Below are 18598 nucleotides of genomic sequence, written 5' to 3' on the forward strand. Positions count from 1 at the left end.
TTTTGAACTGTGGTGTTGGAGAAGACTCTTGAAAGTCCCTTGGACAGCAAGAAGATCCAACCAGTCTACCCTAAAGGAAATCAGTCCTGAATATTCATTAGAAGGACTGATGCTGAAGCTGAAGTTCCAATAGTTTGGCCACCTGATGCAAAGAACTGACTCATTAGAAAAGACCCTGATGTTGGAAAAGATTGAAGGTGGGAGGAGAAGGGGACAACAGAGGATGAGATGGTTGGATGGGCTGACGGACTCGATGCACATGAGTTTGAGCAAGCTCTGGGAGTTTGTGATGGACAGGGAAGCCTGGTGTGCTGCAGTCCTTGGGGTCACAAAGAGTCGGACACGACTGAGTGACTGAACTGAACTGAAGAGGTGGGGTCTTCGGGGAGGGGTAATTAGGTCATGAGGGTAGAACCCTTATGATGGGGTTAGTGCCTTTATAAAAAGAGATCCCAGAGACCTTTCTTGCACTTTCTGTGAGGTGAAGACACAGCAAAAAGATAGCTATTTATGAACTAGTAGGCAGGTGCTCACAAAGCACCAGAATCGATAAGCATCTTGATCTTGGACTTTCCACCATCCAGAACTCCGTCCACCACCGTCTCCTGGAGTTTGCTGAAATTTATGTCCATTGAGTCAGTGATGCTCTCTAACCATCTCATCCTCTGCCAGTCCCTTCTCTTAGGTGGGACCAAAAATAAATAAATAAAACAGCTAACAACTGGGAATGCAGCCAGGCAATGACTGAGGTTCGGGAAACTGAGACCTGGAAGAGATGGTTCCCAGCCTCGTCCCAGGGGAGGAAGCTGCTGAGCTTGGAAGAAACTGTGTGTTTGGTAGAAGGCCTGCCTCCCAGCCACTGGACTGCAATCCTGTTGACATAAACCCGTTGATCAAAGCAATCCCCCAACTGCTCCAGGCCAGTTCCTGTGCTCCTGGTGGAATTCACTCAGCAGATCCGGATCTGGTAAATATAAAAGGTCTGGTCCTTGGGTGTGGACCCGCATTCTGGACAAGGCTGCTGAAAACAGCTTCCTCTGCCAGTGCTGAGCCAGGTGCCATGGCAGCAGTCACGGCCCCCTCAGAAGACACCAGAGACCCGAGTGCCCGCCCTGGGGGACTTGAGGCGAACCTGGAGACCAGCTCAGGTAAGAGGTGCAGAGAGGGCCTCAGCCCTGCAGCTGAGAGGGACTGGGGAGGCCATGGAGTGGGGGTGGCAGGAAAGGACAGACAGCCTCCCTCCAGGGCTGCCAAGATTCTCAAGCCACGGGTGAGCTTCATTTACAGTTGACCCTTGAACAGCTTGGGGGCTGGGGCGCTGATCCTCCGAGCAGTGGACAATCAGGCTATAACTACAATCATCCCTTTGTATTTGAGAGTCCACATCCACAGACTCTACCTACTACGGATTGTGTAGGAATGGGTATTTATTGAAAACAAATCCACATGTAAGTGGACCCACAGTTCAAACTGGCATTGTTCAAGGATCAGCCACATTTCCTGCATTAACTAACTTAGCAGAAGAGAAGCTTCCTTCTGAGCCTGGGTCGTGGCGACGAGCACGTAGTCAAGAGGATGGCTTTGTTTATCATTTGGGCAACTTGAAACGTTTTTTTCAAAGAGCAAAGGCTTTGGATTCAGAGAGACCTGCTCTGGCACTTGCTTCATTGATAAATCCCTGGGTTGGTTCATTGATAAGCCCCTGGGTTGGCTCACGGCTGCCCCCTGTTTGGTGGGGAAAGACAGAGCAAGGATCCCCGGGCCCGAGGGGACAGGTGGATAAGAGTATGGTAGGGGGATGGGGGAGCAGCGGTGCTTCCTGGGGCCACTGACGTCTGCACCAGCTGAGCCTCAGTTCCCTCACCTGTAAAAGGAGGTCGGGCTTTCCTCCTGCTACTCAGCACAGTGTGGTCCGTGGGCCGGCAGCATCGGCATTCCCTGGGCGCCTCTCAGAAATGCAGACCGTCAGGCCCCGGCCCAGACCTGCTGTACCAGAAATGAAGTGAAAGTGTTAGTCGCTCAGTCACGTCTGACTCTTTGAGAGCCATATACTGTAGCCTGCCAGGCCCCTCTGTCCATGGAATTCTCCAGGCAGGAATACTAGAATGGGTAGCCATTCCCTTCTCCAGGGGATCTTCCCGACCCAAGGATCGAACCCAGGTGTCCCGCATTGCAGGCAGATTCTTTTCCATGGAGCCACCTGAGAATCTGCATAATAACAAGATGCCCAAGCAGCTTGGAGGCGTGGTGGGGTTGAGAGGCTCTGATGTGGTGGGCTCTGCGCTCCCGGAAGGCAGAGGGCTGAGGGGGGGTGGGGAGGAGACAGATTCATACTCAGGCCTCCCCAGTGCTGAAATGCATGCTGTTAAGCCCCACCGGCTTCCCATTTTTGTGTGTCAACTAACCTACAGTTAGAACTTCCCAGGTAGCACCAGTGGTAAAGAGCCCACCTGCCAGTGTAGGAGATGTAAGAGATGTGGGTTGGATCCCTGGGTTGGGAGGATCCCCTGGAGAAGGGAAAGACTACCCACTCCAGTATTCTTGCCTGGAGAATGCCCATGGACAGAGAAGCCTGGTGGGTAACAGTCCATAGGGTCTCAAAGAGTCAGACACGACTGAAGCAATTTAGCACGTACAACATACAGTTAAACCCCTGTTGAGGGAAGTCTATTTAGTATTCTGTGATAACAGGATTTCCCTGGTCCACTGGCTAAGACCTCGTGCTCTCCATGCAGGGGGCTTGGGTTTGATCTCTGGTTGGGGAACTACATCCCATATGTCTCAACTAAAAGATCCCACGTGACACAAAGGTAAAGAATCCGGCATTCTGCAGCTAAGACCCTGTGCAGCCAAATAAATAAGTAAATACATATTGTTTACAAAATTCTGTAATTACAGATATGGGAAAAGAATCTAAAAAAGAATGGATGTATGTTTGATATATAAATAACTGGATCACTGTGCTGTTCACCTAGAACTAACTCAGCATGGTAAATCACCTACCGCTGTTCTTTGGTTGCTAAGACTTTTACAACCCCACGGACTGCAGTCCCCCAGGCTCCTCTGTCCATGGGATTCTCCAGGCGAGAATACTGGAGTGGGTAGCCATTTCCTTCTCCAGGGGATCTTCCCGACCCAGGGATCCAACCCCCTTCTCCTGCATGGTAAGCGAATTCTTTACCCCGAGCCACCAGGGAAGCGCAAATCAACTATACCCCAATATAAAATAAAAATTATTTATTTTTATTTTATTAACAGAAAAACTCCCCGCTGAGTGGACGAACACGCGAACCACTGGAGCTGGCCCCGCGCTGCGCCAGCACGAACCTCCAGCCCTCTGCTCCCTTCCAAGTGGAAGGCCGGCGCGCCGGCAGAAGGCCGTCCCCAGAGCCCACCTGACCTTCGTCATCGACTGTGCGCGAGGGAAGCAGATCTCCCTGGCAGCACCCCCAGGGCCACCCCGCACCCCTGGTCCCAACCCGGGACCTGCCGTCCCTCCAATGAAGACCTACATCTTGTTATGCGGAGAAAAGCAGTCCTCCAACCTGACTCTGGAGGCTCCGCTAAGTAGGGGGGGCCTTGCCCAGGCCGGGGGGCCTTGCAGAGGGACTACGGCCCCAGCTTCCCCCCCAGCCAGCCCCGAAGGCCTTGCGGAGGCTCCTGAAGCCAAGGGGAGCCCCGTGAAGGCCGTGTCCTCGAGGTCCTCCGCGTGGGGAACGGTCATCGGCTCCCTCAAGGCCCTCTCCTCCTGTGTCTGCGCACAGGCGGATTGACTGCAGGAGCCTGGCCGTGGCAGAGAGGGTCAGGGGTCCATGCACGATTCCCAGCATCCACTCCCGCTTCCCCAGCTGAGCAGAAGGCTTTTGTGCCTGAGCCAGGGAAGGAGAGTTGGATCCTAAAGGACATCTGAAACAGCACCAAGTATCCTCCTTCCTTCCTCTGCATCTTTGCTAGCCTTTCAGCGGCAGCAGGATAAGGCGCCGTCACGTAGAATGAGGCTGACTCAGTCACACAGCACACTCTAACACAGCATCTCCAAACTGCCAGCTCTGCAAGGTGCTGGAAAAGACACTGCAGCTTTCTTGGAGTTTGTAAGCTTGAGGGTGGGGGAGAAAAGTTAAACAACCGAATAAAGACTATTCGAGCAGTGTAATGAATGCTGTGTAGACACTGAGCAAGGTGGTGGGATGGAAAATGGTGGAACAGCACTGGGAACTACCCTCCCTAGGGTCACCTGGTTGGTTTCTCATCCAGAGCAGGAGTCAGAACCTCCCAGCACAACGGGCAGGGGCGGTAAGTGACTGCAGCCATCTTCGCCCACGTGCGAGGCTGTAGGTCACCAGGAATCACCGGGAGGGCACGGGACTCAGGATGGTGATTTAAGGACCCAGGTGGGGTGGGAAATAAGGGGAACTGGCTTCTCAGGATGGGGTGGAAGTACTCAGAAAGGGAAGGAAGTAGCATGCTTGAACAGATGAAAATGAGATATTATTTACTGAGCACCCACTGCATGCCAGGCTTCCACTGCCCCTAGGGACAGAAAAGTAGGTGGGGGAGCTCTATGCCTCTCCCGCAGGGCAGTCCTGGTCCTCAGCAGGAAGTAGGAGCTGCTGTGAGGAGAGAGGGAGGTCTAAGAGATGCTGACAAAGAGGGTCTCAAGCCTCTTGGATTAAAATTGCTGAATGTTCATTTATTCACTAATGCTTTACTAGGTTTCTACAAACCTAGTAAACTGGTGAGTTTCCCAGGTGGCACTCATGGTACAGAACCTGCCTGCCAATGTGGGAGACAAATGAGACACAGTTTCAATCCCTGGGTCCTGAAGATTCCCTGGAGGAGGGCATGGCAACCCACTCCAGTATTCTTGCCTAGAGAATCTCACAGACAGAGGATCCCGGTGGGCTACAGTCCATAGAGATGCAAAGAGTCGGACACGACGGAAGTGCCTCAGCATGCACACACAACGCTGGTGGCTGACGTGTATTGGCCATTTGCTCTGTGCCAGGGAAATGACAGCCTCCAAATGCCAGTACAGAGAAGCGCCGTTTTGTTGTTGTTGTTGTTGTTGTTGTTGTTGTTTTTACCCATTTCACAGTTTAGAGAACCATGGCAAAGAGAAGTTGAGGAATGTACTCGAGGCCCATAGACAGACGCAGTTGGGCTTAGAAGCCAAACCAGCCCTACAGCAGATGGCCTCTCCTCCTGGCAGGGTCTCTTCTAAACAGAGGGGACCTAGAGAAAGCAGACCCTGTCCTCAAGGAGCTCGTAGCCTGGTAGGGGAGGCGAGAAAGACGACCGTTGGTTGTCGTGACTTCTGATACGTGCAGCGGTAAGGCACACAGAATGAGACTGGGGCTGGAGGAGGGCGCCCAGGCCACTCAGGGGAGGAGATCAAGGAGGGCTTCGTGCAGGAAGTGGCATCTAAACTAAAAGCTGACCAGTGAGTGAGTCATACCAAGGCAAGGGGCAGGGTGGGGGTGCGCCAGGGAGAAGGGCAAGGGGCAAGGGTGCGGAGTGCTCCAGGGAGAAGGGCCCGTCGTTCAGTCTGGCTGGAGGAGCCATTCATTCATTCACCAAGTATTTGTTGGGTGCCTACTGTATGCTAGGCTCTGGGCTAGACCCTGGGATGCGGCAGTGACAGACAGACAAGGCTTTGCCATCAAGGAGCTTGTCCTCCAGCTGGGGGAGAGGATGCACATACACACTGAAAACAGAGAGGCCAGGGAAGCGACAGGGGCCTCTCACAGGAGGCCTCGCAGGCCACGAGGAGGTCTCTATTTTACTCTGAGGTGGGGACTGCTGGAAATCACAACCTGCCTTATAAAAAAAGATTCCTTAGCTCTTGTGCTGGGAGAGGAAGGCAGGGGAGGAAGCTGCATCTTACTCCAGGCAAAGGGAGTAATGATCCGTCCTAGAGAGGTGGTGAGAGAGAAGTCTGGACCGTTTACATCCCCTCCTCTGTCCTCCCCTTGCTGAGAATCACTGGACTAGCAGAGCCCAGAGACAGGGCTGGAAGGGAGTCTGAGAGCCCTCATAAGAGGGTGGGGCTGCAGGCCTAGCTTCCTGCCAGCAGGTGTCGCCCCAGCATCAGACTGGGCGGCCCCGCCTTCCGGGCTGGGGGAGGGCCGAGCTTTCAGAAGCCCCGCTTTCACTCTAATCAGTGTCCCTTTCCTCTGGAATAGCCGCTATTGATGGTTTTATACACACCACATGCCAGTTCCTCTCACACTGGACCCGTGAAGACACTGAGGCACAGAGAGATGAAATGATTTACGCCAGGTCACCAAGTCCAAACCCCAGGCAGAGTGACTGCGCAGTTATAGCGTCATAAGCCTGTACTGAGCTGCAGGTGCTCTGCTCGTGTTTGCGGAAGGAGTGAATGAGCAGTCCCCAGGGATCATTCCCCAAGGAGCAGTCCCCAGGGATCATTCCCCAAGGAGCAGTCTCCAAGGAACAGTCCCCAAGGAGCAGTCCCCAGGGCCTGGCAGTGGGCAGGGGCATCTGAGGGTTGACCGAGTGACTGAGGCCCTCACTGAGCTGGGCACACGGGTGGAGGAGGAAACCTCATCTCTTCCCCACAGTCCTGTGGGGGCCATCCCATTGTACAGATGAGACTGAGGCCCGGCTGGGAGGAGTGACTGGCCCAAGGTCATGCAGACAGCGAGTGGCAGAGCCAGGGCTGAGGTGGGGACGGCGCATCCTCAGAGCTTTATCTACCCACCATATAACAGAAACTTACCGAAAAGCTGTTGAGACAATGAACCAACAAAGAAGAAAGACTTTCCTGAACCACTGAGTAACAGTTGGCAGCCATGCCTATCAGGACTGGGGCGTGGTGCGTGCTCAAGAATTGTGAGTGAAGAAAGGGAGGAAGAAGCAGAAAGGAGGGAGGGAAGCAGGGAGGGAGAGGCAGGTTTTCGGTCCGCTCTCTCCCCTCCGGCTCCCTGGGGCCAGCGGCCCGGCTTGATGCCCCTCAGGGAGGCTCCCCAGGGCCCCCACCCCGCCAGCATTCCTCAGACCCCCAGGGAGAGCTGCCCCTGGGTCCAGGCGCTGGAGGGCTCCAGAGCTCAGGACAGGCCTGGGGCTACTCGGGGTGAGCTCAGGCGCGCTGTGCTGACTGTAAACAGCACCATCCCGCCGCCCAGAGGCTCCTGCCTGGGGCCCCAGCCTGGCAGACCCCAGCCTCCCTGCTCCTCAAGACCCTCTCCCAGGTGAGGGCAGAGTCAGAGGGTGGAAGCTTGGGTTTCCTCATTCAGAAAACAAGCACAGAGATTTTACAGGACCTTAGCATTTTTCCCGAGCTTACACTAAACACCATCTGGCTCTGGCTGTCACAGCGGGCCTGGGAGGGTGCGACCTGATCTTTGTTTGTGGAAGAGGAAACCAAGGCTTCCAAGTGCTTCTCTGGCCCACCTCCCCCACCCCCAGTGCCCAGACAGGTCTTCCAGGAGGGCCTTGCAGAACTGACCACTTTATCATTATTAATTATTTTTGGTGGCGCCGGGTCTGTGCTGCTGCGCTCGGGCTTTCTAGGCCGGTGAGCGGGGGCTGCTCCTTGCGGCGCTGGGGCTTCTCGTTTCGGCGGCTCCTCTTGTCACAGAGCACGGGTTCCAGGCTCAGTAGGTGCCTCTAGAGCTCAGACTCAGTGGTTGTGGTGCAAGGGCTGTAGTTGCTCCATGGCATGCGGAGTCCTCTGGAACCAGGGATTGGACCCGTGTCCCCGGCACTGGCAGGCGGATTCTCATCCACCGTACCACCAGGAAGTCCCAGGAACCTACCTTTCCCGTCTGCTTCACCTGCTTTTCCTAGAAAGGGGACCCCAGGTACAAGGCAGCTCCTCTGCCCTTCCAGTCCAAGTCTTCATCTTAATGGAGCCAGAGACAGTGTCAGGATCCAAACAGAAACGAGATTAGGGGATCTAACTGAGCCCTCTGGTGTCTTCAGCACATGGCATATGTGAGCCACAGCCAGCCGTCAGGCACCAAGCCCTCTGAGTGCGTCACAGAGCAGCCACGGCAGGTGCAGCCTGCTGCCACCGCTTCATGGTGCAACAGTCCAGTTCAGTTCAGTCGCTCAGTCGTGTCCGACTCTTTTCGACCCCATGGACTGCAGCACACCGGGCCTCCGTGTCCATCACAAACTCCCAGAGTCTACTCAAACCCATGACATTGAGGTGGTGATGCCATCCAACCATCTCATCCTCTGAAGTCCCCTTCTCCTCCCACCTTCAATCTTTCCCAGCATCAGGGGCTTTTCAAATGAGTCAGTTCTTCGCATCAGGTGGACAAAGTATTGGAGTTTCAGCTTCAGCATCAGTCCTTCCAATGAACACTCAGGACTGATCTCCTTTAGGATGGACTGGTTGGATCTCCTTGCAGTCCGAGGGACTCTCAAGAATCTTCTCCAACACCACAGTTCAAAAGCATCAATTATTTGGCGCTCAGCTTTCTTCACAGTCCAACTCTTACATTCATACATGACCACTGGAAAAACCATAGCCTTGAGTAGACAGACCTTTGTTGGCAAAGTAATGTCTCTGCTTTTTAATATGCTATCTAGGTTGCTCATAACTTTCCTTCCAAGGAACAAGCGTCTTTTAATTTCATGGCTGTAATCATCATCTTCAGTGATTTTGGAGCCCAAAAAAATAAAGTCTGCCACTGTTTCCACTGTTTCCCCATCTATTTGCCATGAAGTGATGGGACCAGATGCCACGATCTTCGTTTTCTGAATGTTGAGTTTTAAGCCAACTTCTTCACTCTCCTCTTTCACTTTCATCAAGAGGCTCTTTAATTCTTCTTTGCTCTCTGCCATAAGGGTGATGTTGTCTGCATACCTGAGGTTATTGAGATTTCTCCCGGCAATCTTGATTCCAGCTTGTGCTTCATCCAGCCCAGCGTTTCTCGTGATGTACTCTGCATACAAGTTAAATAAGCAGAGTGACAATATACAGCCTTGATGTACTCCTTTTCCTATTTGGAACCAGTCTGTTGTTCCATGTCCAGTTCTAACTAGTGCTTCCTGATCTGCATACAGATTTCTCAGGAGGCAGGTCAGGTGGTCTGGTATTCCCATCTCTTGAAGAATTTTCCACAGTTTATTGTGATCCACCCAGTCAAAGGCTTTGGCATAGTCAATAAAACAGAAATAGATGTTTATCTGAAACTCTCTTGCTTTTTCGATGATCCAGCGGTTGTTGGCAATTTGATCTCTGGTTCCTCTGCCTTTTCTAAAACCAGCTTGAATATCTGGAAGTTCACGGTTCACATACTGTTGAAGCCTGGCTTGGAGAATTTTGAGCCTTACTTTACTACCGTGTGAGATGAGTGCAATTGTGTGGTAGTTTGAGTATTCTTTGGCATTGCCCTTCTTTGGGATTGGAATGAAAACTGACCTTTTCCAGTCCTGCTGGCCACTGCTGAGTTTTCCAAATTTGCTGACATATTGAGTGCAGCACTTTCACAGCATCATCTTTTAGGATTTGAAGTAGCTCCACTGGAATTCCATCACCTCCACTAGGTTTGTTCATAGTGATGCTTCCTAAGGCCCACTTGACCTCGCATTCCAGGATGTCTGGTTCTAGGGGAATGATCACACCATCGTGGTTATCTGGGTCATGAAGATCTTTTTTGTCCAGCTCTTCTGTGTGTTCTTGCCATGGTGCAACAGAGATAAGTTACTTATTCAAGATCACAGAGCTCACAAGCAGCAGAGACGAGATTTGAACCCAGGTGGTGTGGCTCCAGAGTCTACAACTGATCCTCCACTCCTTTTCTTTTAATGAAATCTATACATCATACGGGAGAAAACAATGGCACCCCACTCCAATGCTCTTGCCTGGAGAATCCCATGGACGGAGGAGCCTGGTGGGCTGTAGTCCATGGGGTCGTGAAGAGTTGGACACGACTGAGGGACTTCTCTTTCACTTTTCACTTTCATGCATTGGATAAGGAAATGGCACCCCACTCCAGTACTCTTGCCTGGAGAATCCCATGGACGGAGGAGCCTGCTAGGCTGCAGTCCATGGGGTCGCTAGAGTCGGACACAACTGAGCGACTTCCCTTTCACTTTTCACTTTCATTCACTGGAGAAGGAAATGGCAACCCACTCCAGTGTTCTTGCCTGGAGAATCCCAGGGACCGGGGAGCCTGGTGGGCTGCCGTCTATGGGGTCGCACAGAGTCGGCCACGACTGAAGCGACTTAGCAGCAGCAGTAGCAGCAGCAGCATACATTATACGTGCTTCCCTGGTAGCTCAGACGGTAAAGCGTCTGCCCTCAGTGCGGGAGACCCGGGTTCGATCCCTGGGTTGGGAAGATCCCCTGGAGAAGGAAATGGCAACCCACTCCAGTACTCTTGCCTGGAAAATTCCGTGGACTAAGGAGCCTGGTAGGCTACAGTCCATGGGGTCGCAAAGAGTCGGACACGACTGAGCGACTTCAGTTCACTTCGCTTCATACATCATACACTTTCGATCGTTAGTCACCTGCCCATGTCTAGGGCCCCGCTTGAACTACGCTTTTTGACTTATTTGCCCGCATCGCGTCTCAGCTGCCGCGCACAGGAGCCTCTCGTTGAGGCTTCGCGGACTCTCTGGTTGTGGCACGCCAGCTCGCTCGGCATATGCGCGGCGTTCCGGCTTAGCTGCCCTCCTCCCCGCCCCGGCATGTGGGATCTTAGTTCCCTGACCAGGGGTCAAACCCAAATCACTGGACCACCAGGGAGGTCCTGAGCCCCCACTCTTTTTTTTAAAAAAGGAAGTTTTTAGATTTTATTTGTGTATTTTTGGCTGCGCTGGGTCTTCGCCGCTGCGCCCTGGTTTTCTCTAGTTGCGGCGACGGAGGCTGCTCTTCGCTGCGGCGCACGGGCTTCTCCGTGGAGCACAGGCTCTAGGCATGCAGGCTTCAGCGCAGCGCGCGGGCTCAGTAGCTGAGGCAAAGGGGCTTGCTTGCTTCGCGGCATGTGGAATCTCCCAGAACCAGGGATGAACCCACATCCCCTGCATTGGCAGGTGGATTCTTCTCCACTGGGCCACCAGGGACCCTCCACTCTTTACTAAGCCTTCTGAGCTTTTTTAAAAATTCCACAAGCATTTACTTAGCTCCTTTCCCATGCTGGGCTTGGAAGCAAGAAGGCAGAATAAGGCATCTTCTGCCATCGCAGACCTGGGATCCAAAGCAGATGGGAAACAGAAGGGGTGAGGGCCAATGGAGGCGTGCAACGGGGAGGGGGTCAGGGAAGGGTGGGCTGGGGCTAGGGGATGGTCTGGTAAAGAAGCTCTGGCCTGCAGTTCCAGAGGCCTGGTCTTCACCCCATCTCTGCCACTGACTTGCTGTGTTACTGAGGGCAAGGCCCTACCCCTCCGGGGGCCTGGGTCCCCCCATCAAACCATGAGGAGTTGGGAGTGACTCCCAGAGGATATGGGGCTAGCCAACCAAGCCTCAGGTCTGCCCTCAGCCCCAGGCATGTGCTCATCTCATCTGAATCTGAGCTTCTTTTAAACACAGGTTTTGGGCCTAGGGTTCCTTGAGCTCTGTGACTCTGAGCTGGTGACTCTGGAGGACTTCCAGGAAGAGAAGGCTTTTGGTCTGGGGTAGGTCTTTGAAAGTGAAGGCACCTCCTAGGTCCTCCACACCCATCAGGTACTGGACCTGGACTTGCTCGCAGATCTCCAGCCCTGGAAGGTTGCATGCTTTCAACCTCCCCTGCCTCCTGCCCACACCCTCTGCTAAAGCTATAAGATGTAAGGGTTCCCCTTCTCTATACAGGAGGGCAGGGAGTGGGGACTGATCTGAGCTGACCCAGCAGAGGACATTCTAGAGCCACAGTGATTCACATTCTAGCCATGCCCCTTCCCAGCTGTGTGACCTTGGCCCAGTTACTTGACTTCTCTGAGCCTCCTGTCTTCCTTGGTGCCCACCTCGCAGGATGGTGGGCATGAGCAGGTGTCTGGCACACACTAGGCGCTCAATGAATGGGGCTGCTATAATTATTTTTCACGTGGTAGGGGCGGAGCCCAGGACCCGCAGCCAGGTCTATTTTTAGCCGGGAAAGCGTGGGGGACCAGCGGAGACAAAGCGCGGCCGCCAGCCCGGATGTCAGGGGGCGGAGCCAACGCGCGGAGCCCGCTGTCCCCAGCCCCGCCCTCCTCTTCCGCGGGTCACCTTGGCAGTGGGGCGCCTTCAGTCTCCAGAGCTCCCTCAGCCTCTAAAAGCGCAGTCTGGGGAGGGGCCGCTGGGGCCCGCGGGGTGGGAACATTCGGCCCCATTGGCCACCGGGGAGCTGCCCCCTTTCCTGGCCCAGGGAGGGACGCCGCTGGGCTGGGGACGCCAAGGTGAGCCTGGCCCCAAGTGGGGGTCGGAGAAGGGGGAGAGCTGGTCCCTCCTCCCCCCAGCTCCTCAGCGATGAGTGTCGGGGCTGCAAATAGCCCGGTGGAATCAGTGAGTCACGAAGACTGGAAATACCGCGCCCCTTGCCTCCCTTCCCTCCCCTCCTCCAGACTGCGCCGAGCTGCCTGGAACTCCGATTTCAGTAGCGCCTGGTGGTGCGTGTGGGGCGTCCTTCCAAAGGGCGCTCAGACTCTGAACCGGTCTGCTCCCCAGCCAGGTCCCAGCCGGCCTCTGCCCGGGGCTGTGTGCCCCTAGGTTAGTCCCTTAGCCTCACTGGTCGTCAGCACCCGGCTGGTACAAGACAGACTTCAAAAGCCGCCCAGTGCAGCTGACCAACTGTAGGCGTCCCCATGCCTGGGACAGCGCCTGGCAGGTAGGAGCAGGGGCTGGCAGTTGGAAGAGAAGGCGACGCAAGGGTTTCAGGGAAACCATTCCCAGAAGACTCCCCACGTGGGCCTGGGAGCCAAGGCAGGAGGCCAAAGGAACCCACCTTTCTGTGTGGTCTTGACCTTTACTTGAGCTACCACCCCACTCCCCAGTCTCAAGAAAGACACCGTTTATCCAGCTTTCCATTCCTGCCCTACCCCAAGCTTGAAAACCTCAGGCGGGTGACCTCCAGAAGCTGGTGATTCTGCTGTTTATTGTGTGTGCAGGATACAACGCCAGGACCCCACCACCCCCGTCGTCCCCTGAGGCGACCTCACAGAGCTGGGGCCCCCTACTGCAACCCCTCAGCCCTGCCTCTGAATGTGGGAGACTGCACCAGGTCATGGGGGGCAGCTGGGGGTCCCCAAAATGGAGGCTGGCAGGAGGTCCTTGTCCTGGCCTGGAGATGAGGAGGGACAGGGGTGGGGCATTCTCTCTCTAACAGGAAGCTGTGGAGTGGGTGCAGGGCTGAAAGGCAGAACAGGGAGCTCTTCCCCTCTGCACAGAGGAGCACGGCTGGTTGGAGAGCAGCTTCTGACATCCTGGGTTCAAACCCAGCCTTCAGTGGGCAAGCTGGCCGCTCAGCTGCTCAGACTCTGTCCCCACTGATAAAAGTGGAGATTGTAAACCTGCTTTTAGAGTGCTCTGAGACTTTCTTGGTGGCGGTGGTTAAGGCTCCACCTCCCCACGCAGCAGGTGCGGGTTCAATCTCTGCTTAGGGAATTAAGGCCCCACAGGCTGCAGGGTGTGACCAAAAATTGAGAAATAAAAATAGAATGTTCTGAATTTGGCTGCAATCAATGGTAACGCTTTGTATTTGAAGGACAAGCGTAACTGGGCATGTGTGTGTGTGCACCTGTGTGTGTGTGTGTGCTACACACACATGCCACGCCTATCGCTTCACAGATCATAGATAGGGAGGATGGGGGAGGCGGACGGCCACAAGGGAAGGTTGGCGGGAAGCTGGGGTCCTACCTTGAGGACTCAAGCCCCATCCATACTTCCTCTTGTGGGGTGACTTGTCTGCGGCGGAGACAGTCCTGGGAGCCCAGGTCTCCGGGTGGGAGGAGGAAGGGTCAGCCCCGCCCCTCCGCCCAGCCTTCCCTGGAGGCATGAGCAGGTAACAGACGGTTCACACAGTTTATCACGAACCAGCTGTATTGGGAAAACCCCGTCTATATACAGACACAACATGGCCCTGCCCGGGGGCAGCGGGCTGGATGGGGCACCTTGTGGGCGGGCAGCCTGGCAGTCGGCTCGGGGCTTGGAGAGCGGCCGCGGGGAAGCGGACCATCAGGGCTGTCTCCTGGCCTCTCTGTGCCTGGGCAGTTCGGTTTTGTGGGCACCTCTGCCGGCGACCTGCCTCTGCCCTCCTGCTTCCCTTGGCCAAGGGCGTCCCGGGTGCCCAGTTGCCCTGCCCTGCAGAGACTCCAAAGATGAAAGACTATGTCTGTCTGTCTGTCCTGCAGATTATTTGCCCGGATTGCCTGTCCCAAGCCCCTTCTCCAAACCGGGTTCTCTGCATCTCCTGTTCCCATCCCAAACCTTTTCTTCTGGATTAAGGCTGCATCTGCAATCTGGGGGTCACGAGTGAGGCGGGGGGGTCCCCGACCTGCCCTGGGTAGAGCAGAAGCCCTCATTTGGGGGTGGGGATGACCCACCTGGGGTCTGGGGTGGGGTGGGGTGTCAGGGCCCGGAACCTGGGCTGAGATGTCCCCAGCGCTGTCACGAGGGGATCAGGAGAGCCACTCTGGCTGGCCAGCGGGGAGAACAGGACACGGGGTAGTTGGGGGTGGGGCAGGGGCGGCCTCAGATCTTGATCTCCGTCCGGAAGGTCTGCTGCACGTGCTCCGTGGGGGGCTGGCGCCGGGCCCGGATGGTGAGGCTGCCGTCCTCCCGCAGGGCCGAGGTCACCGACGTGGGGTCCACGTCCTCAGGCAGCTGGCACTTGTGAGCGAAGGTGTTCATGACGGTGCCATCGGCTGCAAGCTGGGGAAGGGGCGAAGGGTCAGGGCGAGCTGCACCCCCCCCCCAGCCCCGCCTGCTCACGTCAAGCCCCAGCCCCTGCTCCCTGCTCCCACCCCAGCTGGGCCCCACGCGCCCTGAGCTCCTGCTCTCAGGCGCGAGAGGCTGGCATCGGAGCTGCCCTGGGGCAGTGGTGCCCACGGGCTGAGCGCCGAGCGTGGATGCGTGCAGAGGAGCTCAAAGGACCCCAGCAGGCCCGGGGGAGGGCGGAGCTTGGTGGAGGAGCTCAAAGGAGGAGGGGGCGTTTCCAGGTCCCTGCGCTCGAATGCCCGCTCGTGGGTGTCCATCAGCCGCTGGCAGCACGCCCCCTGACACCGCCAGCACAGTGTCCAGCAGAGCCGGGGTCGCTGAGTCACTGGTGGGGGCAGGGCGGGCACGTGCTGCCCACTGGTCCTGGCATCCGCAGGGCCTGGCTCCCTGATGGGGGCCCTCCAGGCTCAAAGGAGGAAGCCAGGCCGCGGGAATCAGAGGCGGCCCTGGGCAGCCCCTCTCCTCTAAGGGGCACCTGCCCGTTCAGCCACAGCCACCCCCTCCTCCAGGGTGCAAGCCTCCTGACCCTGAGGACCTGTGGGTGGAGGCAGCGTGGGGTTTGGAGGGTGTGAGGCCCTGACCTGCAGGGCTCTGCCCAGCCTTGAGCCCAGTTCAGGGGTCCCGAGATGAGATGCTAGCTGGGCCTCTGGGTCTGGGAGAAACGAGGCCTTGAGGGGCATCAGGGGCAAGAGCTCCTGCCCCGGCTGCCTCCGGGCATGGGGTGCCCACCACCCACAGGCTTAGAGGGAGGGCCGTCCTCCTCCTCTCAGCTCCCTTTCTCTCACCTCCCGGGGGCCCCCTCCTGCACCCCTCTGCCCCTCGCCGCTCCCCGTGGCTCCCTTGGCTCCTGAAGAAAGAACCTGGGAGCCTGGGTTAGTGACAGGGGTCCTGTGGCCCACCAGCTGCAGGAGCAAGGCCTCCTGTTTGTCCTGGGCGTTGAGGGCTGCGGTCAGGGTGCAGGGTCCCAGGATGGGACCTGGGAGAGGGCCCCTGTGCAGAGGGTACGGGTGTGAAGCCCAGGACTGGGGCGGGGGGACGGGCTCACCTTCTCAGCCCGCACCTCGATGTGGTTGTTGGAGGTGGTGACGATGATGTCCTCAGGTGAGAAGTCGCTCACGTCCACAGCAAACTCATAGGCGTCTCCCAGGGTCTTGATGTTGCCCGGCCCCCCAGCACGGGCCGTGGGGAGTGCTGGGTGGGCAGAGCACAGGGCAGGCTTGTCCCCAGGGCCAGGTTTCTGGCTCCCTCTCGGGTGCGGGGTGAAGGGGCAGACCCCGAGGCCTGACTGTCTAACCAGCCCGTCCCCCTCACCTCTTGCAGCCCACCTTCTGCACCAAGGGGGCGGGGCCTTGCCCAGCAGAGGCTGTGGGGGAGGGGTGTGCGTGTAGGACACTCTGCAGGGACCCACCCCAGGCCGGCAGGGGGTCTGCGTGCCTCCCCAGAGCCCCGCAGCTCTCAGAACTCCAGAGAGGACCTGGCCCCAGGCCCCGCGGACCCCGGCACCAGAGCTGACCCCAGGCCAGCACTGTCTCCTGAAGGCCTGCCCGTCCTGGCCACATCTGTCTGTCCAGCCACATCTGCCCCGGCGGCTGCACGGGGCTGCAGCGGTAGCACCTGTCGCTGGAGGCGCAGTGGCAGCGGGTGGTCCCGCCCTACGTGGCCCCCCTCCCCACGGGGCCCCGAGCGCTTGCCTGGAAAGGCCAGGGGCTCCGAGTGGGGCCGCATGAAGCCGCCAAAATCCTCGGAGAACATGCTCAAGGCCTTCTCCATGGGTGGGTCCTGGGCCGGGAGGCTGTGGGAGGCCGAGGAGGAGGAGGAGGAGGAGGAATGGAAGCTCCGCTCCGCTCTGAAGGTGGAGGATGTCCTGTGGCTCATCCACGGGGCGGCGGCGGGCCCCGGCCGGCCGGCTGGGCAGACAGGCAGCACGGGGGCAGTGGGCTCGGGGAGCTGCCGGGGACCGGCCACCGCCGCTTTATAAGGCCCGGCCGCCCTGGGCACAGGGCCAGCCCCTTGTCTACCGGCTAAATTTAGTCCTCTCCGTGGCCCAGAGGGGCTGGGGAGCTTCTCCAGTGAGACCGCCCTGCTGACAGTCCAGTGCGGGAGGCCGCGAGGCTGAGCTCACTGCCCAGCATTCCAGGCTGATAACTCCAGCCCCAGAGCCGCCGTGGCAACCGCGTGGGGTCCTGTACTGTCCCCCCCACCGCTCAGACCCTGGCCCACCTCAGGACCCTGTGCGTTCCTGTCTCTGGGCCTGTCTTCCCCCAGCAGTCGAAGAACTGTGCCTCCCCCATCAGACTGCAGACCTCTTGCAGAGGGTTTTCTCTCTCAGCCGTTGGTGCCAGGGATCAGGGCAGAAGCCCAAGGCCCTGGATCTGGGGAGGTCAGGAGATGCAAGGTCAGGGGTGCATGGGGGACCCCCACCCACGGGATCCCTGTGTGAGGCAAGGGCTTCCCCAGCCAGAACAGATAACGTTCAGGGCAATCTCTTGGGAGGCCTGAGACGGCCCTGGAGGAGGATATAGAACCTGCAGCTGTTCCCCTCCCAGCCCCCCAGGGAACCCAGATGTCAGGCTTGTCTCCCTGCCCCCTGCCCCTCCCACCACCCCGACTCTGGAATATTTCAAGACCCAGAAGAGAAAGCTGAGGCAGGGTGGGTTGGGTCTGGACTCAGGGGAGGAGAGCAGATGATTCAGGAATGGTCCTTAACGATATAGAAGGTTCTGTTCGCAGGAGGTGTTTGCCTGACCTCCAGCTTAGAGGAGAGGCCGAGGAGGCAGCAGGCGAGGTTTTATTCAGAGTAAAGGAGGCTCGGCGAGACGGTCGTTCTAGCTCTGAGTTCTGAGGGGCCTGCTGGGCCAGGGCTCCTGGCTGCGAGCTTTCCAGCGTGGCCTCATTCAATCCCTGCAAGGAGAGGGTATTCCCATTGTATAGATGGAGAAACGGAGCCTCACAGAGAGCCTGGGGCTTGCACCTGGGAAGTGGCGGGGCCGGGATCTGAAACGAGGTATCTGACCCAAACCCCCCAGGAAGCCAGGGCACCCTGAACATCCGTGTAAGGAGACAGGCTGGCCCAGAACCCCTCGAGAGGCCCCTGCCCACCCACAGGTCCACGGAGCCCGGCTTGACGTCACGCGGCATCAGGGAGTGAAGCCAGGGAAGGCTGACCTGGGAGCCTGGGGCCCCGGGCTGGCTCCCCTCCTGCCCAGACCAGCTCTGGTTCCTCCTGCCTGTGGCGGCCTCTCTGACTGCTGCAGCCCACACAGGAGGTCCTGCCCAGGTGCCCGCTGTACCAGCTGGCCTTGCCCACCCCGGGGCTGGGTGTGACTCGGGCTTCCAGTGTCCCATCCCCTCTCAGACTGGCAGCTCCCTGGGGCAGGTCTTCGCCTGTCTGCCCCATCAGAACAGGGGCTCCTGAACATGGATACCATTCCTCTCTTGTCTGGCTCCTGCACACCCTCCTCCTTGGTGTGTGTGTGGTGGGGGTCCAGCTACAGGGTGATGACTGGGGCTGGTGGTCCATGCAGTGGGGTCAGGGTGGCGGCTGGAACAGAGGGGTCTGTCTCTCCAGTGGAGATTCCTGCCTGGCTGGGTCACCCCACCCCAAAGAGGGGCTTCCAGCAGGGCTGCCAGGAAGTCCCCAGCACTGAGGTGAGACGGAGGGACGGTGGGGGTGGGGCTGGGGGGCCCAGAGGCCTGCCGCCCGCCCGCCAGGAAACAGGAGCCCGTGGC

At 57.5% G+C, this 18598-nt stretch overlaps 2 protein-coding genes across 2 annotated transcripts; one reads left to right on the forward strand and one right to left on the reverse strand.

Annotated features, from left to right (window-relative positions):
* The first annotated feature begins 944 nt into the window (after positions 1-944).
* Positions 945-4129, forward strand: SRARP (steroid receptor associated and regulated protein). The gene is made up of 2 exons (XM_005906012.3): positions 945-1148; positions 3259-4129. The coding sequence occupies exons 1-2, from the start codon at positions 1061-1063 to the stop codon at positions 3771-3773; spliced, it is 603 nt and encodes a 200-aa protein (XP_005906074.1). The 5' UTR covers positions 945-1060; the 3' UTR covers positions 3774-4129.
* An 8880-nt stretch (positions 4130-13009) lies between these two features.
* HSPB7 (heat shock protein family B (small) member 7) lies at positions 13010-16858 on the reverse strand. The gene is made up of 3 exons (XM_005906011.3): positions 16561-16858; positions 15915-16060; positions 13010-14803 (listed from the first exon to the last, which is right to left on the reverse strand). The coding sequence occupies exons 1-3, from the start codon at positions 16742-16744 to the stop codon at positions 14624-14626; spliced, it is 510 nt and encodes a 169-aa protein (XP_005906073.1). The 5' UTR covers positions 16745-16858; the 3' UTR covers positions 13010-14623.
* Between the last annotated feature and the right edge of the window lie 1740 nt (positions 16859-18598).

Source organism: Bos mutus, chromosome 2 (genome assembly GCF_027580195.1).
Source record: "Bos mutus isolate GX-2022 chromosome 2, NWIPB_WYAK_1.1, whole genome shotgun sequence".
NCBI lineage: Eukaryota > Metazoa > Chordata > Mammalia > Artiodactyla > Bovidae > Bos > Bos mutus.

Coding starts and splice junctions, on each gene's coding strand:
- SRARP (XM_005906012.3), top strand. CDS start 1,061: ATGGCAGCAGTCACGGCCCCCTCAGAAGACACCAGAGACCCGAGTGCC. Junction 1,149..3,258: donor GAACCTGGAGACCAGCTCAG/GTAAGAGGTGCA, acceptor TTTTATTAACAG/AAAAACTCCCCGCTGAGTGG.
- HSPB7 (XM_005906011.3), bottom strand. CDS start 16,744: ATGAGCCACAGGACATCCTCCACCTTCAGAGCGGAGCGGAGCTTCCAT. Junction 16,061..16,560: donor GGAGCCCCTGGCCTTTCCAG/GCAAGCGCTCGG, acceptor CTGCCCACCCAG/CACTCCCCACGGCCCGTGCT. Junction 14,804..15,914: donor TCGAGGTGCGGGCTGAGAAG/GTGAGCCCGTCC, acceptor CCCCTTCCCCAG/CTTGCAGCCGATGGCACCGT.